Raw genomic sequence first — 19,694 nt, 5'->3', positions numbered from 1 at the left:
TGCTCAGATTGGCAAATTATGGTGGAATCCGAAGGACTGCAATTTATTTCTAGTGGGGATGGAACCCAAAACCGTTTTACTTTGTGGAACGTAGTAAAGTATATTCAATTCCCTAATTTAGCGGATAAGATAAGAGGTGATTAGTTCATAGATACTTTAGCAGGATTATTATAAAACAGAAAAGCGAAAGCAAAATAAACCAAATTAATCAATCATTTTTTTTATAAACTAGAATTATATGTGTGAAACGAATCTTTAATCAGGAAGTATACCTATCACTCTGAATTCTGAACTTTTCGATAGTTATGAATAATATAATAACACCAACAATGTTTCTGTGAACAAATCATGATAATGTATTGATAGTAATAAAGAAGTTGGCACAAGATGAAAATGACAGACATTGTTATATATTCAGATTTCATGGAAAAATCTAGAGAAACAGTACAATAGAAATGTTTTTATCTTCAAAATACAATCCATTCTAGTAATATGTTTGTTCCTGTGCCATCTATTAGCCAAATTGTAAATTCCGCGGCGATATTAGCACTAGAGCTTAGGGACGAAGTCTCAGACTCCTGCTTCGATACATTTAAAGTTCTAGAAGGAAGTGCAAGATCTGAGGTGTATACTGGGTGTACTCCGTCCCAGAAGTCTGTGAAACAATACTGCACATAACGGTAGAGAAGGAGAGAAAGCGAGTGAGCAAATCCTCAGGCGTTCGAACCCTCTCGAGTCAGTACTTGCGCAGAGGACATGTCTTCGTTCGCTTGCTCCAGAGACTCGTGAGACACAGTATAGGTAAATATCTCGTTTGTCTCCGGGCGTTTGATCTGAGTTGGACGAGCTATTTGGGTGATACGTTGTCTTGCTGTAGCAGCACTCGGTCTCTGTTGATCAACGTTAGGTACCTTTGGGCCCTTGCTTCGCACATTCTTTCCACTACTGAAAAGAGATTTATTTCATCCTCATCGTGAAGTTAAAATCTTATAATGATGAAACTAACACAATGTGGTGGAAATCTCTTTTATACGGAACTACCTACCATTTCAGAAATAGTTTCGTAAAGTGTTGCGACGAGAGAAGTATTCCTAAATTGTCCACGCCATCAGCTCAATTTCTTTATGCTTAAGAACTTCCAGAAAGAATGCTCCTGTTTGAATCTCTGTGTGCCCGTTCTTTTGAGAACGTGTGCAGCCAGAAATCTTAAGGAAGGCCTGGCTGATCTCACTGAAAGAACATTGAAACATTTTGAGTTCAATTGTGAATAGGAAAATCGCTTCGTAATCGCTGTGCAGTCGGTGATGACGGACATGATGGAGCGAGAATAAGGCTTACCTGATGGCGTAGTGGTAACGTCATCGCCTTGTAATCAAGGGGCCTGGTTTCGATACCCGGTGGAGGAACATAGTGGTTCCGATCCCACTGTAGATCCAGCCCCGATTAACCTTTCTGTGCATAAATTGGACTTAAAACACAAACTCAAACCAATGCAGTGAGAATAGCACAAATTTCTCTATTCTTGATGTTGTAACTACAGATCACAAAGAGCACTTACAAGGCATGATGTGACTTATGAAGAGCCGACCTCAAGGAAGATAATAATTAACTTCTTCAAAAGTTAATATTCAATAATTTTCGTTGTTTTGATCTCTGCGGTGGAGTGGTTAGCACAACACCGTGAATCTAGGGTTCGAATCTCTGCCTGGGCATGGGTTTTCTTTGTGAGTGTTCTTTCATCAAGTTCATCATGCCATCAATCATTTTCATCTTCGCGATTAGCCAAACGTAACAGAAAAGAGATATAAAAAACATATTACGTAAACCACGTGAATTGGGATGAGGGCCTCTTCAATGGCGTAGTGGTAACGTCGTCGCCTTGTGATCATAAGGTCAGAGTTTGAAACCTGATGGAGGTCCATAGTCCCACTTTAAATTGTAGGTCCAATGCCGATTAACCTACTGTGCATAAAGTGAACTAACTTACAACGGAAACTCAATAAAACTCATGATTTGTGATGCTACGTTTGTTTGTGTATGTCACACTTAGGAGCACAACTTCTTTATACCTCAGCTAATCTCTATGGTTATGGGTTCTTTTCTTTGGAATGCGAATCAAACAGCAGCGATATATACCAATGGATATAAATAAGGATATATATATTCCGAGACTTCTACGATTATATGCATGAATTCTTAGTAAAAAAAATTATTCCTTCTTTCAGGGAAAGGTCATCTACTTCTTCCAGGGAAAGATCTTCTTTCTCCTTCTATGGAAAGATTATATTCCTTTTCCTTTTGCTACGGAAAGATCATCATCTTCTTTCTTCTTCTATGGGAAGATTATATTCTTCTTTCTTCTTCTATGGGAAGATTATATTCTTCTTTCTTCTTCTATGGGAAGATTATATTCTTCTTTCTTCTTCTATGGGAAGATTATATTCTTCTTTCTTCTTCTATGGGAAAGATCATCTTCTTCTTTCTTCTTCTATGGGAAAGATCATCTTCTTCTTTCTTCTTCTATGGGAAAGATCATCTTCTTCTTTCTTCTTCTATGGGAAAGATTATGTACTTCTTTCCCTTGTTACTGAAAGATCATCTTCTTTCAGGGAATAATAGCCCTTTTATTCCTCCCTGTCGTTTCTACTGTTACTCGATATGCTTTGGGGCGACAAATATGGATATAGCACCACCAAGGGACCAAACCAAAACTCGAACAAGAAGTTTCCTTCTTGCCAGGAGAAAAAAAAAAGACAGATTTGAACCAGCTGCTTAACTTCTTTAATCTTCTATTTGTACAACGTATGAGGATTATGTCGATCTTAAGCTTCTTTTATGTTTTCATTATTTATTTACAATCATTTAATCACTACTCATTCCTTTTTATTTGTTTTATTTAGTTTTAATCACTTTATAGTTCCTCTTAATTCATTAATAATTTACTTTCAGTTTTTCCACTTGTGCTGTCATCTATCGTCATTTTTACCAACTATTTCCCCATATGTTTATCGTTGACTTCTCTCATTCCGGCACGTAACGGTGGTGAGGTTTCGTTCAAATTGACATATCACAAGTCTGACCTTGTATATTCCGAGTATAGGACCATTTGAAATTTGATGAAACATTTTGGAACACTCTGTATCTCGTATTCATTAAGGAAATGAAGTCCAAAAGGAAATTCTAACCTCTCTTCGGTGTGCCTATGAATGGAAGGACAAAAAATGGCGCCAATTATAAGCGAAATGCATTTTTACTGCAAAACGACGCGCGATTGGAAACCTAATGCCTGTCGGTTATAAAAATTTATAACTGAGATTAAGAACTTCCATTTCCTTGATCAATTTCCTCTCCTAGGCGTGGGAACAAATGACTGTAAATGCCCATAAACGGTGTTCATCGAGTCCACTTTAAGGAAAGTAAAAAGGTTTTCATCTCCATCCTTTTTATGACAGAACGATCGCGGAGCATTTTTGTAAAATCACCTCATTTTATTTGATCGAGGAGATGGATGGAAAAATGTTGGGGGCAAGGGTGGGCAGAATTTCACCGCTGATTGAAAAGATTAAATTAAGATTTCCGTTGTCATGGAAACCCGCTTCATTTCAACAAAAGTGACTGACTTTTAAGGGACTTCTGTCCATATTGACCATTCCTGCCCGCCTTTCTGCTTAATAATGCTTGTTTTAACTTTTGAGTGTAAGTGCATTGGGAAATAGGTTTAGAGGAGTCCGTTTCGTAGCTAAGTGAAGAGGCAGAAGTGGAAGCAAAGGATGTAATTGAACATCTGACTGGAAAAAGGATTAACATTAATTACATCTACCATATTTCTTGAGAAAACAAGAAGGAAACTTGTCGTTACCCAAATTCTAGTTGAAGTAGTAAATAGTGTTTCCCAAAATAATATAATAAAAAATATAATTAGTTATCCCATTCGGAAAATACCAGGGAAAGGAGAAACTAGGGAAGAAGGAAATATGAAGCGAGTATAAACAAGTTCTACAGCCCATTTCTGTAAACATGAAGGCACGGGAAACTTTTTACTTCCGGGCTTCTATTGAAGTATACACTATCCCGGGAAAATATGGAGCAAGCCGTGTATAACGCTAAAGCCCGATCGCCAAAAGAACACACTTGAAATTCTATTTTTGTCTTTCCGTCGTTTGGCGATCTGACATCTGGAGACGAAATGACTGGGTTTGTTTGATACGTTTTAGTATATCATTATGTTATTATTATTAAGGTATTCATTGGTTGTATTTTATTTAATAATAATGACTGATTTTTGCTCTGCGGTGAACGACGAGACTCGCTGAAGTACACAGACTCCTCTCAGGTACAGGGCTAGTGTTAGGCAACGGCAATATTTCACAGCAGAGAGGAATAACACCACATTACTGCCGTAGATAAAATAAAATGATCTCCATTTATTACAATTATAATGCAAATATGCTTCTTATGAAGGTGAGGATTTCTGTCGGTGTCTCGACTCAACTATATCACATAACCTCAATGCGTGGCTATCGGCGTACCTATGGTCGCATAAGCCTAGCTTGCTCCCCAAACTACCATACCAAGATGTATGCACAACACCGAGCATTTCTTTTGAGTTTTAAAATCTATCTACGATATGCGGCGCATGTGTTAATTTCTTATGCGAAATCCTCGCTTTTATACTATTTCAAGATCACAGATCAAATAGAGATGAAGCACTTGCTAATTACAAAGATGCTAGAAACAAATCGGACATCTACACAAGTTTACATTCCAAATCCACACAATGCATCTTATCAAATATATAGATACATTGAATCACATAAAATAGTACATAAAACACAATAATTATTAAACAAGAGATATACATCCCAATCAAGGTGCAATTTACATACAATAACACAAAATTTACTCTTTCTATCACAATAGTATAGAAATGACATATTTTCTAGTAAAGTAATAACGTCACATAAAAATATGGATCATATCATGTTCTTTGGTCGTATGGGCTTTAGAGAAGGGGGAAAGCAAGTGGGTGGATGGAAGCAGTTAATGTCGCTTCAAACGGCTGGTAGATGTAGTCGATTTTCCCCTCCACGCAATCCCATTCTCTCGCACGTGTTCTTTAATCGATTCCTCTCGCGTCATTACTTGTGCAGAGAATTGCTTTCTTTCGCTCGCTCCAAACATTCCCGAGATAGTGTAGTTGTCAAGATTCAAAATCTCGCGGTGATAGCCATGCTTTAGTCTCACTTACAAGGAAGATATTTGTGTTTGAACGCATCAAACGCCTGAATACTATGTCTACTGTAGCTTGAGTCCTTCCCACTTAGTGACGTATGTGCAGTCACGGACACTATGTTGTAACGATCTCGTTGAAAGTCACTGGGGCTGTTATAACGCAGGAATGTCCGTGACGTGACTGTACGATAAGTGTCACTAGGATAAAGGCTGATGATTGTAAATTTTAACAATTTAATTTTCTGATGGATTTAAGTTAAATTGTTGTGATGAAATATGGCCATGTTTCTTTCCAGCTAGTTGCTCAAGAACGAAGGCTTAGTACAAGTGCTTCCCGCACGATGGCAGCAATGTCGCTTGGGTTCATAGTTATGGTTACTCCTTGGACAATTCAAGAAGTTGTGGCAGCATGCACTGGATCTAAAGTAAGCATTGTATTTTTTAGTAACCTTTATTGTTCAATCTAAGACTGTGTTAACATTGTGTTATACTTAAAATAGATAATTATGTTAAAGGTAAAACTACAATTTTCATTTAGATATGAGATTAAAAAGTTGAAATAGGTGAGCCTGTGAGTCAGGCCCGTACCTAGGAATTTTTTTGAGGGAGGAGTCAAGTCGGTGCTTGTGTGTATATACAGTGGCGGTTATTTGGGGGGGACCTGGGGGCAGTTGTTCCAGACTTTTTTTTTTTTGCCCCCGTATTATGGCCTCTTAATGCTTGTCTACCAAGAGAAAATAACTTCTGCAGACTACCTCTCTACACAAGAAACACATTCATTTATGCAAGGACAAAATTGAAATTTTTACAAGTTTGTAAAATCGTCGATGTTATTTTCGTAACTTTTTATAGGTTCACATTTAAAAATGTCATGGCTCGAAGGGGGGCATGACCCCCATGGCCCCTCCCCTGGGTACGAGCCTGCTGTGAGTACGTACCTTTGAATTTGATATTTTCAGTGTATAATAGACTACTATTAAATCATTTTCGCACATAATGTCAAACATAACGCGCCCTAATTGTTTTCCAGTGATACCTTGATTTCAAATTTCAGATGGATCCATTTAACGATATGAAGTACACAATCGTCTCTAGGTTAATACAAGTGAGTAATGAAAACCTGTTTGGTAGTTACCAAGTGCAAATGTATCGCGAATGAAAGACTTTTGAGTTTTGCACATACGTATGTTTATGCGCGTAAAGATGAAGCTAGAATGCAGGAAAATGTTCAAGAAAAACTCTTGTCGTGTCTCATTTACTTAACACGGACAATTCTTGTTATATGAGACACTCTTGTGCGTTATATGTTTGTGTGCGTTTAATTTTTTAAAAATTAAATCGATTTTTTTTATTAAAAAACACGTTTATAATTGCTTGTATGGTCTTTGGCACCATACATATAGATATATATTTTTACATAAAGGCTTCTTTCTGGTAAACTTTGCAAAATTTCAACTTCTGATTGATTAATTACGTTTATTTTACTTGACTTTTCTGCCACTTATGTCTAATCGCGAAGATGAGGATGAGTGATGATGAAATTGATGAATGGACGGGACACTCACAAAGAACATTTATGCCCAGACCGAGATTCGAACTGGGGACCCCTGGCATCGTAGCACATCGTGATAATAACTCCTCCACGGAGGCCGGCAATTTCAACTTTTGTACAAGAAATCTGTGATGAGAGCAACTAGACGCTGTAGTAATGTGTCTATGGCGAAGAATGTAGCATGTAGTGTGGACAGTTAAAGTAAGAAATAACAGTGATGGAAAGAGTTGATGAAAATATAGGCTGTGATGGGAGGGATTAAGTAAAGAAAAAAACATAGCTCGGAGGTTGATTTAAAAGGAACTGCCTGGTAGAGTCACGGACAATTCTGGGTAATATTCAAAATGATTCGAGTAATCTATGATTTCAGCTTAACTTCCCTTCTCTTGCAACGAACACATTGAAAGCACGTGGGCTTATTACAACCCAGAAGTGTCCGCGACTGTACAAGGTGAGCTGGAAGGAGCGGTTAACGGAGAGAGGTGCAGGAAAAGATGAAGATATCAGATGATAGATGATGAAGTGGATACTACTCTGACATGAAGCACTGGATCGGAAAAACTGAAGGTTGCTGTGAGAAACCTGCCTACACACAGAATAGTAAATGTATCATCTAAAACATACATAAAGTGTGTAGCTCAGACTAAATGTTGAAGTGCATCATCGTGAAGGATGCAGAAAAGTGCATCAAAAACGCATAAAAATGATGCATTATAGTGGAGGTCGACGTATGTAGAACTACTCACTTGTATTCAAATTCAAAATGAACGCTCAAACTTTACACAGTTATTATGACGTAACTATTTATGATAGATTGATTGATTGATTTATTTTACTTCGCTGTTTGTGCCTCTTGGCTAATTTGCGAAGATGGGGATGAGTGATGAAATTGATGAAATTGATGAATGGGCATTTACAAGCAACCATGCCCGAGCGGGATTCGAACCCGGGACCCCTGGCGTCGCAGCGCGATGTGCTAACCACTCGGCCACGGGGTCCGGCTATTTATGATAGAAAATCAAACAAGGCCACTATATAAAGAAAAACTCTGGAAATTTTCTTCTCACTGTCTGGGCTTATGCTGCTTTGGCGCTGTTCCACCAGGATCGCCAGTGTTGCCAAATGGCTAGTGACCAGCAGAAGGTGTATTGTGTGTTGGAGCTATCATGAACTGATTGTCACTCACAATGGTGGAAAGACATTTCCACATGCGTTTTGGTAGTAATGCACATGCTTCACCCTTCCGAAAGATTTGCCAAAGTTACAACTGTGAATTGTTAGTGTCTTCGAAACCATGGACAATGACTTGCTGTCTGGAGCATAGCATGTACTTGATTATCGATTGGATGTTTACCGCATTACACGTGGTTCCCATGTTGAATCTTTATAATGTGAGTCGTGTCAGTAAAACGTCCAGTTTTTCTTCATGTTAATGCCTTGGTTTTTTATTTTATTTTATTTGCTTTGCTTTATTTTACTTCGCTTTTTGTGCCACTTTTGGCTAATTTCCGAAGATGGGAATGAGGGATGATATGATGAAATTGATGAATGGACACTCAGAAACATCCATGCCCAGGCCAGGATTCGAACCCGGGACGCCTAGCGTCGTATCGCGATGTGCTAACCACTCCGCCACAGGGGCCGGCATGTTGATGTCGAACCATTTGTTTTGAATTACCCTGTATAATGCGGGCCTCCCCGATGGCGCAGTGGTAGCGTCGACGCCTTGTAATGAAGTAATGAAGGGGTCCCGGGTTCGATACTTGGTGGAGGCACATAATGGTTTGGATACTACTTTAAGACTGTAGGTCCAGTCCCGATTAACCTTACTGTGGATAAAGTAGACTTAAAACACGAAATCAATTAATCAATCAAAATCAAGCATCATATAATGCACTTTGCGTTATCTTTGCAAACTATACACAAGAATGCATCAAACATTAAACATGGTTCTTGGTCAAGGCCAGAGAACCCACTTTACTGCAGCAATCAATGCGTTTCTGGTGCATGAAATAGATTTAGTTTGGCACAGAATAATGAATTAATACAATTTGTCTTTAACACTGATACGATATATGTTTTCAATGTGAGGAATATAGTGACTACTATTACTATTATTAATAATATATTTGTCCCCAAAAACATATCGTAGAGTATCAAATTGGACTGATCTGCAAGAAAAATATCTCCACCATTTCCAGATATTTTCGCATATGTAGATCCAAACGTTCGCGCAGAATATAGTTCCACTGAGACGGGTTCTATTCCGACCCAACTGCATACTTGCAAGAAAATGGTATGGACTTGATCGGTTGCAATCATTGTGCAGACTAACTTGGAACCGCAGATTCGCCAACTGGGATGTCTATTGCATTGAAGAGACACTGAAACTCCAGAGCGAGTCGAGCGAGACTGAATGAGTTGCAGAGCGCGTGGAATTGGTGATACCAGTGTTGCACATCCCATTATATTAACCCTTTTATCGTAATTCATTGCTAATCGTGCTATACAGCGGCGAGAATGGCTGGATCGAGGTCTCCTGTTCTGGGCGCGGTTTTGTCAGTGTTGTTTTGGGTACCATCCAAAGAGAAAGCTCTACAGAGTCAAGCAAGTTGTTTTGAATGCATATTTCTCCTTACGGCAACAAGACCAAAATTAAACAGGGCGTGAGGTGATTTGCAGTCAACGTGCGCATGAATTGTCTCGGGTGTTGAATGATTTGCGGTTTGAGTTTAGGAGGAGGAAACTATTTTTGTTGTTGACGACAAAATAATTTCCGCGGTATTAAAATATATTGCCGTGAGACGAAACATGTTTATTATTTGGACGAAACGTGCGTCAACGCGGGGCGTACATTGAATCAAGCGTGGGAGGATACCACCGTGCAAACCACCACCAGGGCTGAAAGCAACCGATGGGAAAGGGGGGATGCTTATTGTTTCACCCACTGGCGGCAATGAAGGCTTTGTTGAAGACGCATGTTTACTGTTCCGTGCAAAGAAAGGGAAGGATGATTATTACCAAGAAATGGACAGACCAAGATTTGAATCCTGGTTTAGTGAAGTGATTCATAAATTGAAACCAGAGTAATATTAGCAGACAATGCACTCCATTGCTTATATCACCAATAACAAATTATGCTTTTTTTGGTGGTATAAACTTGAAGTGCGTGTGTCTTATAGAAACGGATCTAATGCGAACGAAACAACAAAGTTTTTCATAGATTTATTTCTTTCTAAACCAAAAACAATAACTCGTCATTAAATTCAAAAGGGGCCTGACGTTTACTTTTACGTTTGTGTTTTTCTTTCCTGCGTGCTCGAAATATACACACATGCCCTCGTGTCTCGAAGATATTTCGCGATTTAGATTAAGTAATGACACAATAATATATGCGCAGAAAGTACTTTAAAAACTGTATGGTTCAGGAGACAAAAAGAGGCAAAAGTACATTCCGCTTTACATGCATATGAGGGTTTTAATGTGTTGTGCGGTTGGCAATACTGCGGATTTTCTTAGTGCCTGCGATGTAAACAGCTCGGCGGTTGAGGCAAGACTCGCACGGAAGATTCTGATCTCGGATCTCGCGCGGATTGATACATAAAACCTGCTGCAAACTTAACCTGTCGCAGGGCTTAGAATCAATTACAGACTATAATATCATATTGGTGGAAATATTAAATGAATCCAAGAAACTTACAAAAATGTACTCAAAATGATTCGAGTAATCTATGATTTCAGCTTAAGTTCCCTTCTCCTGCGCGAATTCTTTCCTTTTATCTACCCCCAGGAGATGACGTTCAGAAAGGCTAATGTGGGGAGAAAATAAGCTTGTTTGCTTTCCTTTCCAGCCCGCCATCTGATATTCGATTGAATTATAACTTATTTACAAAGGATCTCCCGTTCAACCAGTGAGGTTTTCTCGGGAGATTATGTCCTGGTAATCCTATAAAACGGAAATGTTGACATTCCTGCGTGAGTCAGCCGTGAGATTCAAAAAAAGAAGAAAAAAATGTCTAAAACTTTTTCCATGCTGTCCAAGAAGCGGGGGAAAAGGGGCATCTAGGAAGAGGAGACGAGAGAGATCTGTAGATGCTGTGGAGAAACTGAAGATGAAAGTACGGAGGAGAAGATGGCCACAGACGGTCGACGAGAGAGAGGGAGGGAGAGAGAGAGAGAGAACAAATTGGATTACACAAGTTGGCAACAGGATGGAAACTGGAGCCTTGGCTACCAAAATTTTTTGGAAGTAGCGGAGGGTGTTGTGGGATGTGCAGAGGCCGTTGAAAGCTATCTCATATACTGCTACCAACGCCGAACGACTGAGCTGGGGGTTCACATATTTGTACTAAAGATGAAGCTTAAAGGTATCGCACCGAATCCCCTCTTGACTTGAATTTATGAGCAGATTATTCGATCCAAGAGCTGAGGACGGAAGCTGAACTTTCATGTCTTGAGAAGTCGTCTAAAACGACTGAAGCAGTTTTGTATTGAAGTCCCTTTTCAACCGTATTTGGCCACACACTGTCCCGGGTATCTCTGGAGGAAGCAAACGAAAACTAGTCTCTCCGCAAGTCGCGAGACAGCTCCGCCAATGAACGCGTGAGAGGGAATGGAATTGCGTGAAGGGGGGAAAGCGACTGCAGTTACCAGACTTCACAGCAGCGCGTACTGCTTCGCTCTGTCCACTCGATTTCTCCCCTTCTCCGCCGCTATGCGCGGCCTGTCTCCAGAGATACCCGAGACAGATTATAATCGCTACGATGAGGATGAACCATAAATAGATGAAATTGAAGAAGTCACATCGCCAAACACCACCCTTCCCACGGAGTTGGGACCGGAAACCTTCGGTGGTGAGATATTGCATCGATTTCTGGGGAACTACCCAGATGGCGTAGTGGTAACGTCGTCGCCTTGTAATCACGGGGTCCCAGATTCGATACACATAGTGATTCGGATCCCACTTTAAACAATAGATCCAGTCCCAATTAGCTTATCTGTACATAAAATTGGACTTAAGACGAAACTCTTAAGCTTACTCACTCACTGTATCGATTTCTGGCCACCGAGGGCCGCCTGAAGTGGTGTAGCGGTAAGAAACCAGGTTTAGAAGATCCAGCATAAGGCATGAATGTTCGTATATTCATCATTCATCGTCCTTTCGATTGAAAATATATAAAAGCGACCCGGTGGAGTGTCGGACTGTCACACGGGAGACCCCGGGTTCGATTCACGGGGTGGGTGATTCTAAGGCGATAGCGATAGCAAGTTCGGTCATCGGCGTTGATTTATGCAACACGTATAACTCATTGCAGGGAAGCCAGTATTTCAGAATACGGTTTTTACTGCCGGTGGTTGTACATGTTTGAAACAGTTTGTTTAAAATTGACTTTAAGGCATTTATAGTTTTGATATCCCTTAGTCATGCATTAATCCAATCGTACCTAAAAAAATAAGTATGCCAGTATTAAAAAATCATCTCTAATCAGCTACCCGAAAGAATTTATTTTTCGAGCTTCTGTGTTTACTTAAGGTTATATCAGTTGGTAATATAGGAACATTACACACATTAAAGTAATCCTTACACTTTATTGTACTGAGGCCTGTAACGAGTAAACATTATGGAGCAAATGTATTGATTTATTTTTCTCTTTTGTAACAGGTGCCACCTTTCATCGACTTTGTAGTTACGTGGCTTGCCCTTAGCAATAGTTTCTGGAACCCTTTCCTCTATTGGCTACTCAACAACCACTTCCGACGAATCAGTAAAGATCTTCTTCTGTCGAAGGTAAGTACAATGTGCCAACTGAAAGTATTGAACCTTTTAATATCCATTGTAAACTTGTTATAGCTTGCCTGAGAAGGAGAACATACTTATACTGACTATTCTCTTTGTCGTGTTGTGTTGATGGAGATCATAAACGCCATCATCCCCCCCCCCGCCCCTAATAGCGAATAAAACTGAATCTCGAATGCTGTCATATCCTCCTTAACGAAATTCCTATTCTCTGTCCGTTGTAAGAAGGAAGTCAATGTAAGCATCATATACACATGTGCTGAGAAATCCTATTGGATATTCGAATGGCGCATACGCGGTAATCTTCCGCATAGAGATGTAGTGCATGTAATAACGCCATATCACTTAACGTGGCTGCTATATTGAAGTTGTGAAACCTTCCATTATGAGCTGTACAGCTACCACCAATATATTCATTCGCAAAATAACAGAACTAAGACATGGGAAAGGATCTACTTTTAGGGAGTCACGTGGTTTTGTTTACATTAACTTCCTTCTTAAAGTGGATGGAGAATAGGCACCACATCACGGCCTGTTTTGTTGTTGTTTTGGTTTATTTTACTTCTCTTTTCTATCACTCTTGACTACGCGAAGATGAAGATGAGGGATGATGTGATGAAATTGATGAAGGGACACTCACAAAAAACATCCAGGCCGAGATTCGAACCCAGGAACCCTAGCGTCTTAGCGCGGTGTCCTAACCACTACGTTACTGAGGTCGACCCATACTGTTGAATAGGGATAACCTATATGAGAGAGAGAGAGAGAGAGAGAGAGAGAATCATTTGTTCAGAGCAGACACCCAAATGGCAATCTCTCTCTCTCACAGTACACCCTGTACGCATTCCGCAAATTAACGAGGCTCTGGCGTACGGACTCACAGCCAGTATAATCTCTCTGAAGCTTGTGTTGTGTCCTGTCCATGTGTGTGTGTGATTTTTTTTTTCATCCATTTCGTCTTATCACCAGTCATCCTTATCTTCGCGATTAACCAAAAGTGGTAGAGAAGTGAACTCAAACTAATCAAATTGATCAATCAAACAATGTATTGAGATTGCAAGTTAGTTGTTGTGAGGCTTCTCTTCAGACCCAGAAACAGTATACCCACCGGGGATAAAATCCCCCTCACTGCCCAACGGTAGAAGCGACAAGTTTGTTTCTAGGATAGAAATCTTAGGTAGAAGACCTAACTTCAACGGCACACAACCTTTGCCAAAAGAAGTTCCAGTCTGATTTCATGACCATACACAGATTGCTGGCCAACAAATCTCCTCCCATCTTCCATGTTGCCAGATTTCGGTTTTCCTGAGATGGAAAGCACTTGTCTCCTGCGGAAACCTTCAACCGAGTAACACCGGTCTCTAATTTCCTACACTTGATGCGGAGAAACGTGCTTTCCGCACCTACATGTGGCACCATGTTTCTAAGTTCTCTTCTTTTGGCGTTGTTCCCACCACATCAGCCACCTTAAGTGTATCTCGGGATGACCTTCACGCACGGGCAGATTTCACGCTCAGGGATCCATAAAATCCAAACCATGCCAGATACAGTCACGAGCAAAAGTGGATTAAATGCAATCATAGGAAATGGTCATTCTCTTCCGTTTTCTGTTCAACCAAAATATACAGTGTTTCCGAGAAGTCCCCTAGCTTATATTACATTGTACATATTAGCCCTAGATATACTAGGGGAAGCCAGTAAATAGGTCACAAACTGATGTGGAATGGCTCAAAATAGGAGAGTATTTCTGACAACTTTATTCTAGGAGAAATGTGGAAATATTATGTAGGGAGAGTTTGCTACACCGTTCACTAGAGAAAGACAATTCTTAATTCTTTCATTTCCGATTTCATTTCTCTATAAATAAATCCTTAAATAACAAATAAGAAAATAAATACGAAGTAATTTTTACATGGCTACATTTGAAAGCTACTGCCCTTGAAAGAAAATGACTTGGAGGGAAATATTTTGAGTTGCAAACACTGAGCAGAAATGAACGACATCTAGATTTAACGGCTGGTTTGTGAGGCGTAATGGACTCGACTCGAACATGGTCCGTACGGACCCTTAATTATGGTGTTCTGTCTTCTGTAAGTGGGGCTGTAAATTAAAACCCAAGGGGCAGTAGCTAAGAGAAGAATGAAGAGGAATTTTACTCTCCCCAACAGCCCCTCGCCCCTCCATCCTTGACGCAACTTGACAAAACATAAATGGAAGTAAACTGTGGGCAACCACATTACAAAGCCACGAAATGCAATTTTCTCAAAGCTTATAAAGTCATGTACAGAGGGCGCTAACTATCTTTATAATGTTACAAAAATGCTGTTGCTTTTCCTGAAGGTAAAAAAGGAGGACATTGGTAAAGAAACATTAATTCAATGTGATGGTCTAAAGTTTAACTAGTTTGAGGTACTTGTGGCATATCTTGGGTTTACAGCTTCGAAGAAAATACATCTCTGCAAGGTAGTTTCTGTATTTTTACATTTTACTATTTACGTATTCAGTATTTATGTCATTAATAATAATTATTTGTCATAATTTAAATTTCCCCGTGTTCTTTATCATTAATTCTCGCATTGAGTACGTAATTCCTTTTTCCTAAGCATACCACCAAGAGGGCTCAAGTTCAGATTGTTTAATTTCGAACTAATCATTATACGCACACACTTCTAATGTGGTTCGCTTTTTATTCACGTATTTATAAACATACTTCATTGGAATAACTGATTACTTGCTTGTTTAGTGGAGAAACATATTTCCTTCCACATACTACCATATGCATGTTTCCTTGCGAGCAGCCATTGACAGCTACTTCCATCTATGTCACGTGACATGAGGTGCGAAGGGGTTTTCTGTTTCGGACCCGTTATCGCGCGATAATTTACTGTGTTGTTTCTATTACATGGTCACATAGCATCCCTAAATGTTAGGTGTGACACGCTTAGGCTCTTAGTATTTAAATAACGTCCATAAATGCTTCAAACAGCTGATCATGGCATTTAGGCTCAAGTACGAAACCCCTTCGAGCCACGCGTGTCAATCCAGTAGTATAGTCCGTGTGCAGGCCGACTGTAAACAAAGAATTAACACTCGCTGGAAAGCATTTTTGAAAACCTAATTTTTCCTATGAGTAATACTTAATGAAACTTAAACTGTGCTTCTACGCCAGAGGTCTCTGGTTCCAATTCCGGCCTTGGTATGGCTGTTCCTTGTGAATGTTCCTTCATCAATTTCGTCATATAATCACTCAACCTTGTCGTCGTGATTGGCTAAAAGTGACAGAAAAACTACGCTAAATAACAAAAATCAAATCAAAAGTTTATTTTGGTTATTTTGCTTCGTTTTTCTACCTCTTCGTTAATCGCGACGGTAAGGATGAACCAACAGATGCAAACAAATGGGAAAACACAATGATGCATTCATGCCTTGATCTGTGTTCGAACCTGGGACCTCTGGCATCGCAGTACCACTGAAACTGAATTTTATAAACGTGCCTGCAATATTGACTGACATGTGGATTTTTAGAAAATCTGTAACATCGGAGGAAAATAAATTTTGAAATCACTTTCCAGCATCATTTTTACCGTCAAATGCAGAAAGATGTTGCTAAAAAAAATATCCGAAGAAAATATTTCCTTTTATTAGCACACGGGGCCGTTTTCAATCAAAATAATCTGTGCTGTCAACTGTAATTACTTAAAGCCTCTATTGGTAGGAAATTTGCTCATTTTTTTTCAATTTTAATACGATATCAAGTTTTTAATTTATTAACGAAACGATTCGTTTTATTGTTCCGTGTCAGTTATTTAAAAGAAACTTCTGACTTTTTTCGGAATTAAAGTATTCTCGTTCCCTTAGCATAAAAAAATTTCACCCTCCTTAATTACGTAGAGGAGCAATTAGGACCCCCTTAATAGATTTCTTCCACCCCTCTTCATGGCTTCCGGAAAAAGATAATTATTTATAGGGAGTTGGTAAATGGATGGGGGAGAAACACTTTAGATCCTGCTGAACAATTTTATCTTTGGTACCTTGGGTGTGGCCCCAAGCTCTTTACGAGTTGCTAACTTGGCTGCCAGGGGAAGGGGGGGGGGGGAGTTTTACATAATAATGACCAGAGTTCTAATGCTCAGTGATTTGATTTTCTTCACGACAACTTTTTTTCCTTTCACAATTTTCTCTGATGAAATCTTCCTTTGGAAGCCAGTGCAAACAAAATGATTGTGATTATTTATATACAGGGTGATTGAAAAGTCCTGCGCCACATGCCAATTCTGTTATCAGTGCAGATAGCTAAAAATGTTGTTTCCTAATTGCGAACAGTCCTAATTACGAACACACAAAAGGGAGAAATAATGACATGTCCTAATTGCGAACAGTCCTAATTTCGAACACATAAAAGTGAGAATAATACCATGTCCTAATTTCGAACACATGAAACTGAAAAACTTGTTTTAAAAAACATATAAGGCAGTGACGCAGAGAGAGAGCTCGTTTGACCTGTACTTTGTAAATCTCTCCAAGGTAATTTCAGTCTGTCGACGTAGACTTTCAATCTGTTGTGTCCTAATTGCGAACAATACCTAAATCGTCCTAATTACGAACATAGGGAAAAGAGGAGAATGTTGGAAATGTGTTGCTTATAATCTAATGTACTGCAGTTTTCACCGTAGAAGGCAACGTTATGACTGTACGAGCCTTGTTGAGAAGGGCTGTTTCTTCAACCTTGCTATGGCAAAACTGTACTGATCAATTTCACGCAGGTAAAACAGCGACAGCGAAAAATCGCGCAAAGCCATGGCTAACTCGGTATCTCAGTGTTGGAGCAATGGCACGGTATCCCAAAGTCCAGGGTTCTGGTTGAACCTGAATTTTTCAATAAAATTTCTACATGTACTGTACTACAGGAAAACTCTTTATATATCGTCATCAACACTTTATTTGGTAAGACTATGGTTCTGCGATAACGGAATTGCCCATTTTAAGGACACATAGTGTTGCAACAAAATATTTTTTCGTTCACATAAAGATTCGTAACAGTGTACAGCCTGAACGGCACATTCTGTGGTGAAAATTCAAACACTTTGATCGAAAATCAGAACTTCCTACTTTTAGTGTTTCTTGCTATCTGCACTGATAATATGATGCTGGACTTTTGGTTTGGTTTGGTTTGAGTTGCTGTTTAAAGTCCACTTTATGCACAGTAAGGCTAATCGGGACTGGACCTACAGTTTAAAGTGGATCCGAACCACTTGTGCCTTCACCGGGTATCGAACCCGGGACCCCTTGATTACAAGGCAATGACGCTACCACTGCGCCATGGGGGAGGCCCGCTGGACTTTTGGAACACCGAGTATTTACTTAAGGTTTCAGACACTGTACTGAGACCACTGTAAGAGTTGAAGGAGTATTCGATTTCTAAATCCACGTCTTCTGTTAACAGTAAGGTAAAATTTATTACCAGAAGTAATGCTAAGTTACACCGTGAGCAGTTAAACCTCCTTGATGTAACATAACACTACTTCTGGTGATAAAACGTTATTGTAGTTTTTCACCAGGAAGGTTCAAGTACTCAGAGTAAGACCAGAACTACTGTAGTGTTATGTTACACTAGTACAGTAGCGGCGATTGTGTGCCAAAACTTGGGGGGGGCGGGGGGCAAGGTTCCAAAACTGGTTGGGGACAAGGACACTTTACTTTCCCTTGGTAGGTAAGGTTTAGCATAGTGCAGGGGCAAAAGTGGCAAAAAGGTAGGTGGTGGGCAACTGCCCCCACGACCCACTAATCACCGCCACTACACTAGTAACTTGATCCGTTTTCGAGCAAGGCTCATTCGAGCCATGAACACTGGGCAAGCCTAGGCACATGGCGACCCTTTGGGTGAAAATGAAGGTGGAAGAAAACTTGTTTCTTTCGTGCTCCCCTCAATTAGGTAATTGCTAGTGTGGATAGCTCAAGAAACTTGACGATATCTATCACTTCATAGAGCACGTGCTCAAATTACTCCTGTTAGGTTGGATTATTATTATTATAATACACATAACGTAATAACTACAACTCTCAATTACGATTGATTGATTTGCTTTATTTTACTTCGCTTTTGTGCCACTTTTGGCTAATTTGCGAAGATGAGGATGAGTGATGATATGATGAAATTGATGAATGGACACTAACAAACATCCATGCCTAGGCCAAGATTTGAACCCGGGACCCCTGGTGTCTTAGCGCGATGTGCTAACCACATCGCTCTCAATTACGAATTTGATATGTTCCTTCGATACTTACATGATTTGAGGATTCTTTAAAATTTAATTACGATACTCAGAAAAGTGTATAAAAACAAAATATATAATATACAATATAGAAATGGTAAGAGAAATGTCATTGTTATTTAATTAATTAAGAGCAATTTTAAACATGAGGCAGTGCCTCAATCTCTGGAAAAAATTATGAATGTTCAATGGAACAATTGCATGCTATTTCAAAGAGGAATTTTTCAATTGCTTGGATGCTCTTTCAGCGCTTGCTTCAAGTGAAATGCAGCTTTCTATTAACTCCCTCTCCCATTTCCCTTTAACCGAACATATTGGCTGTGTTTTTCTTTCCTTCCCCTTCCACCGGCTACAGAGAACTGACTCGATGTTGTTTTGTTTCCAGTTGCTGTGCCGGCGCCAGGCGCTGACCAGCAAATCCCGTTGCTGCAGCAGTAGTTTGGCGCAACTCCCCAACGGCCGAGACCTTGAGGGACTCAGCGAGAAGTACTGGGGCGAGATCCTGGAACGAACCGTCTCCAGCAACAGCCTCCAGGCGCTCCAGAAGCTGTACGGCACTGGAACGCCGTCGGCCAGGATCAACGAGCTACGGCTCTTCGAGAACGGACAGATAGAGATATGAGAGCACTTACGCTTCTCGCCGCTGGATGGCGCTGATCTATATTTCATACAACCTTGACCTGACCTTGGGCAGTACGGTGATTTGCTCTTAGGTGGCTCTGATGGCGTACTGCGGTAGCGATTTCGTTTACAGTCACGCAATTTCCTCCCCCCCTCACCCCGTCAAAAAAATGAATCCACGTGATGTTTGGGATTCATGAAGAATCCCTTCCAATTCGAA

At 40.0% G+C, this 19,694-nt stretch overlaps 1 protein-coding gene across 1 annotated transcript in view; it reads left to right on the top strand.

The window, feature by feature from the left end:
* Positions 1 to 19,475, top strand: part of LOC145984186 (trace amine-associated receptor 8c) — a 170,084-nt gene extending 150,609 nt beyond the window's left edge. The window contains exons 5-7 of the mRNA XM_083117698.1: positions 5,529 to 5,657; positions 12,447 to 12,572; positions 19,239 to 19,475. Coding sequence (XP_082973824.1) covers positions 5,529 to 5,657; positions 12,447 to 12,572; positions 19,239 to 19,475 — 492 coding nt within the window. The remainder of the gene's footprint in view (positions 1 to 5,528; positions 5,658 to 12,446; positions 12,573 to 19,238) is intronic.
* Positions 19,476 to 19,694: the final 219 nt, after the last annotated feature.

Source organism: Lepisma saccharinum, chromosome 1 (genome assembly GCF_977018435.1).
Source record: "Lepisma saccharinum chromosome 1, izLepSacc3.1, whole genome shotgun sequence".
Lineage (NCBI taxonomy): Eukaryota > Metazoa > Arthropoda > Insecta > Zygentoma > Lepismatidae > Lepisma > Lepisma saccharinum.
This window is presented reverse-complemented; position numbering and strand designations above follow the sequence as displayed.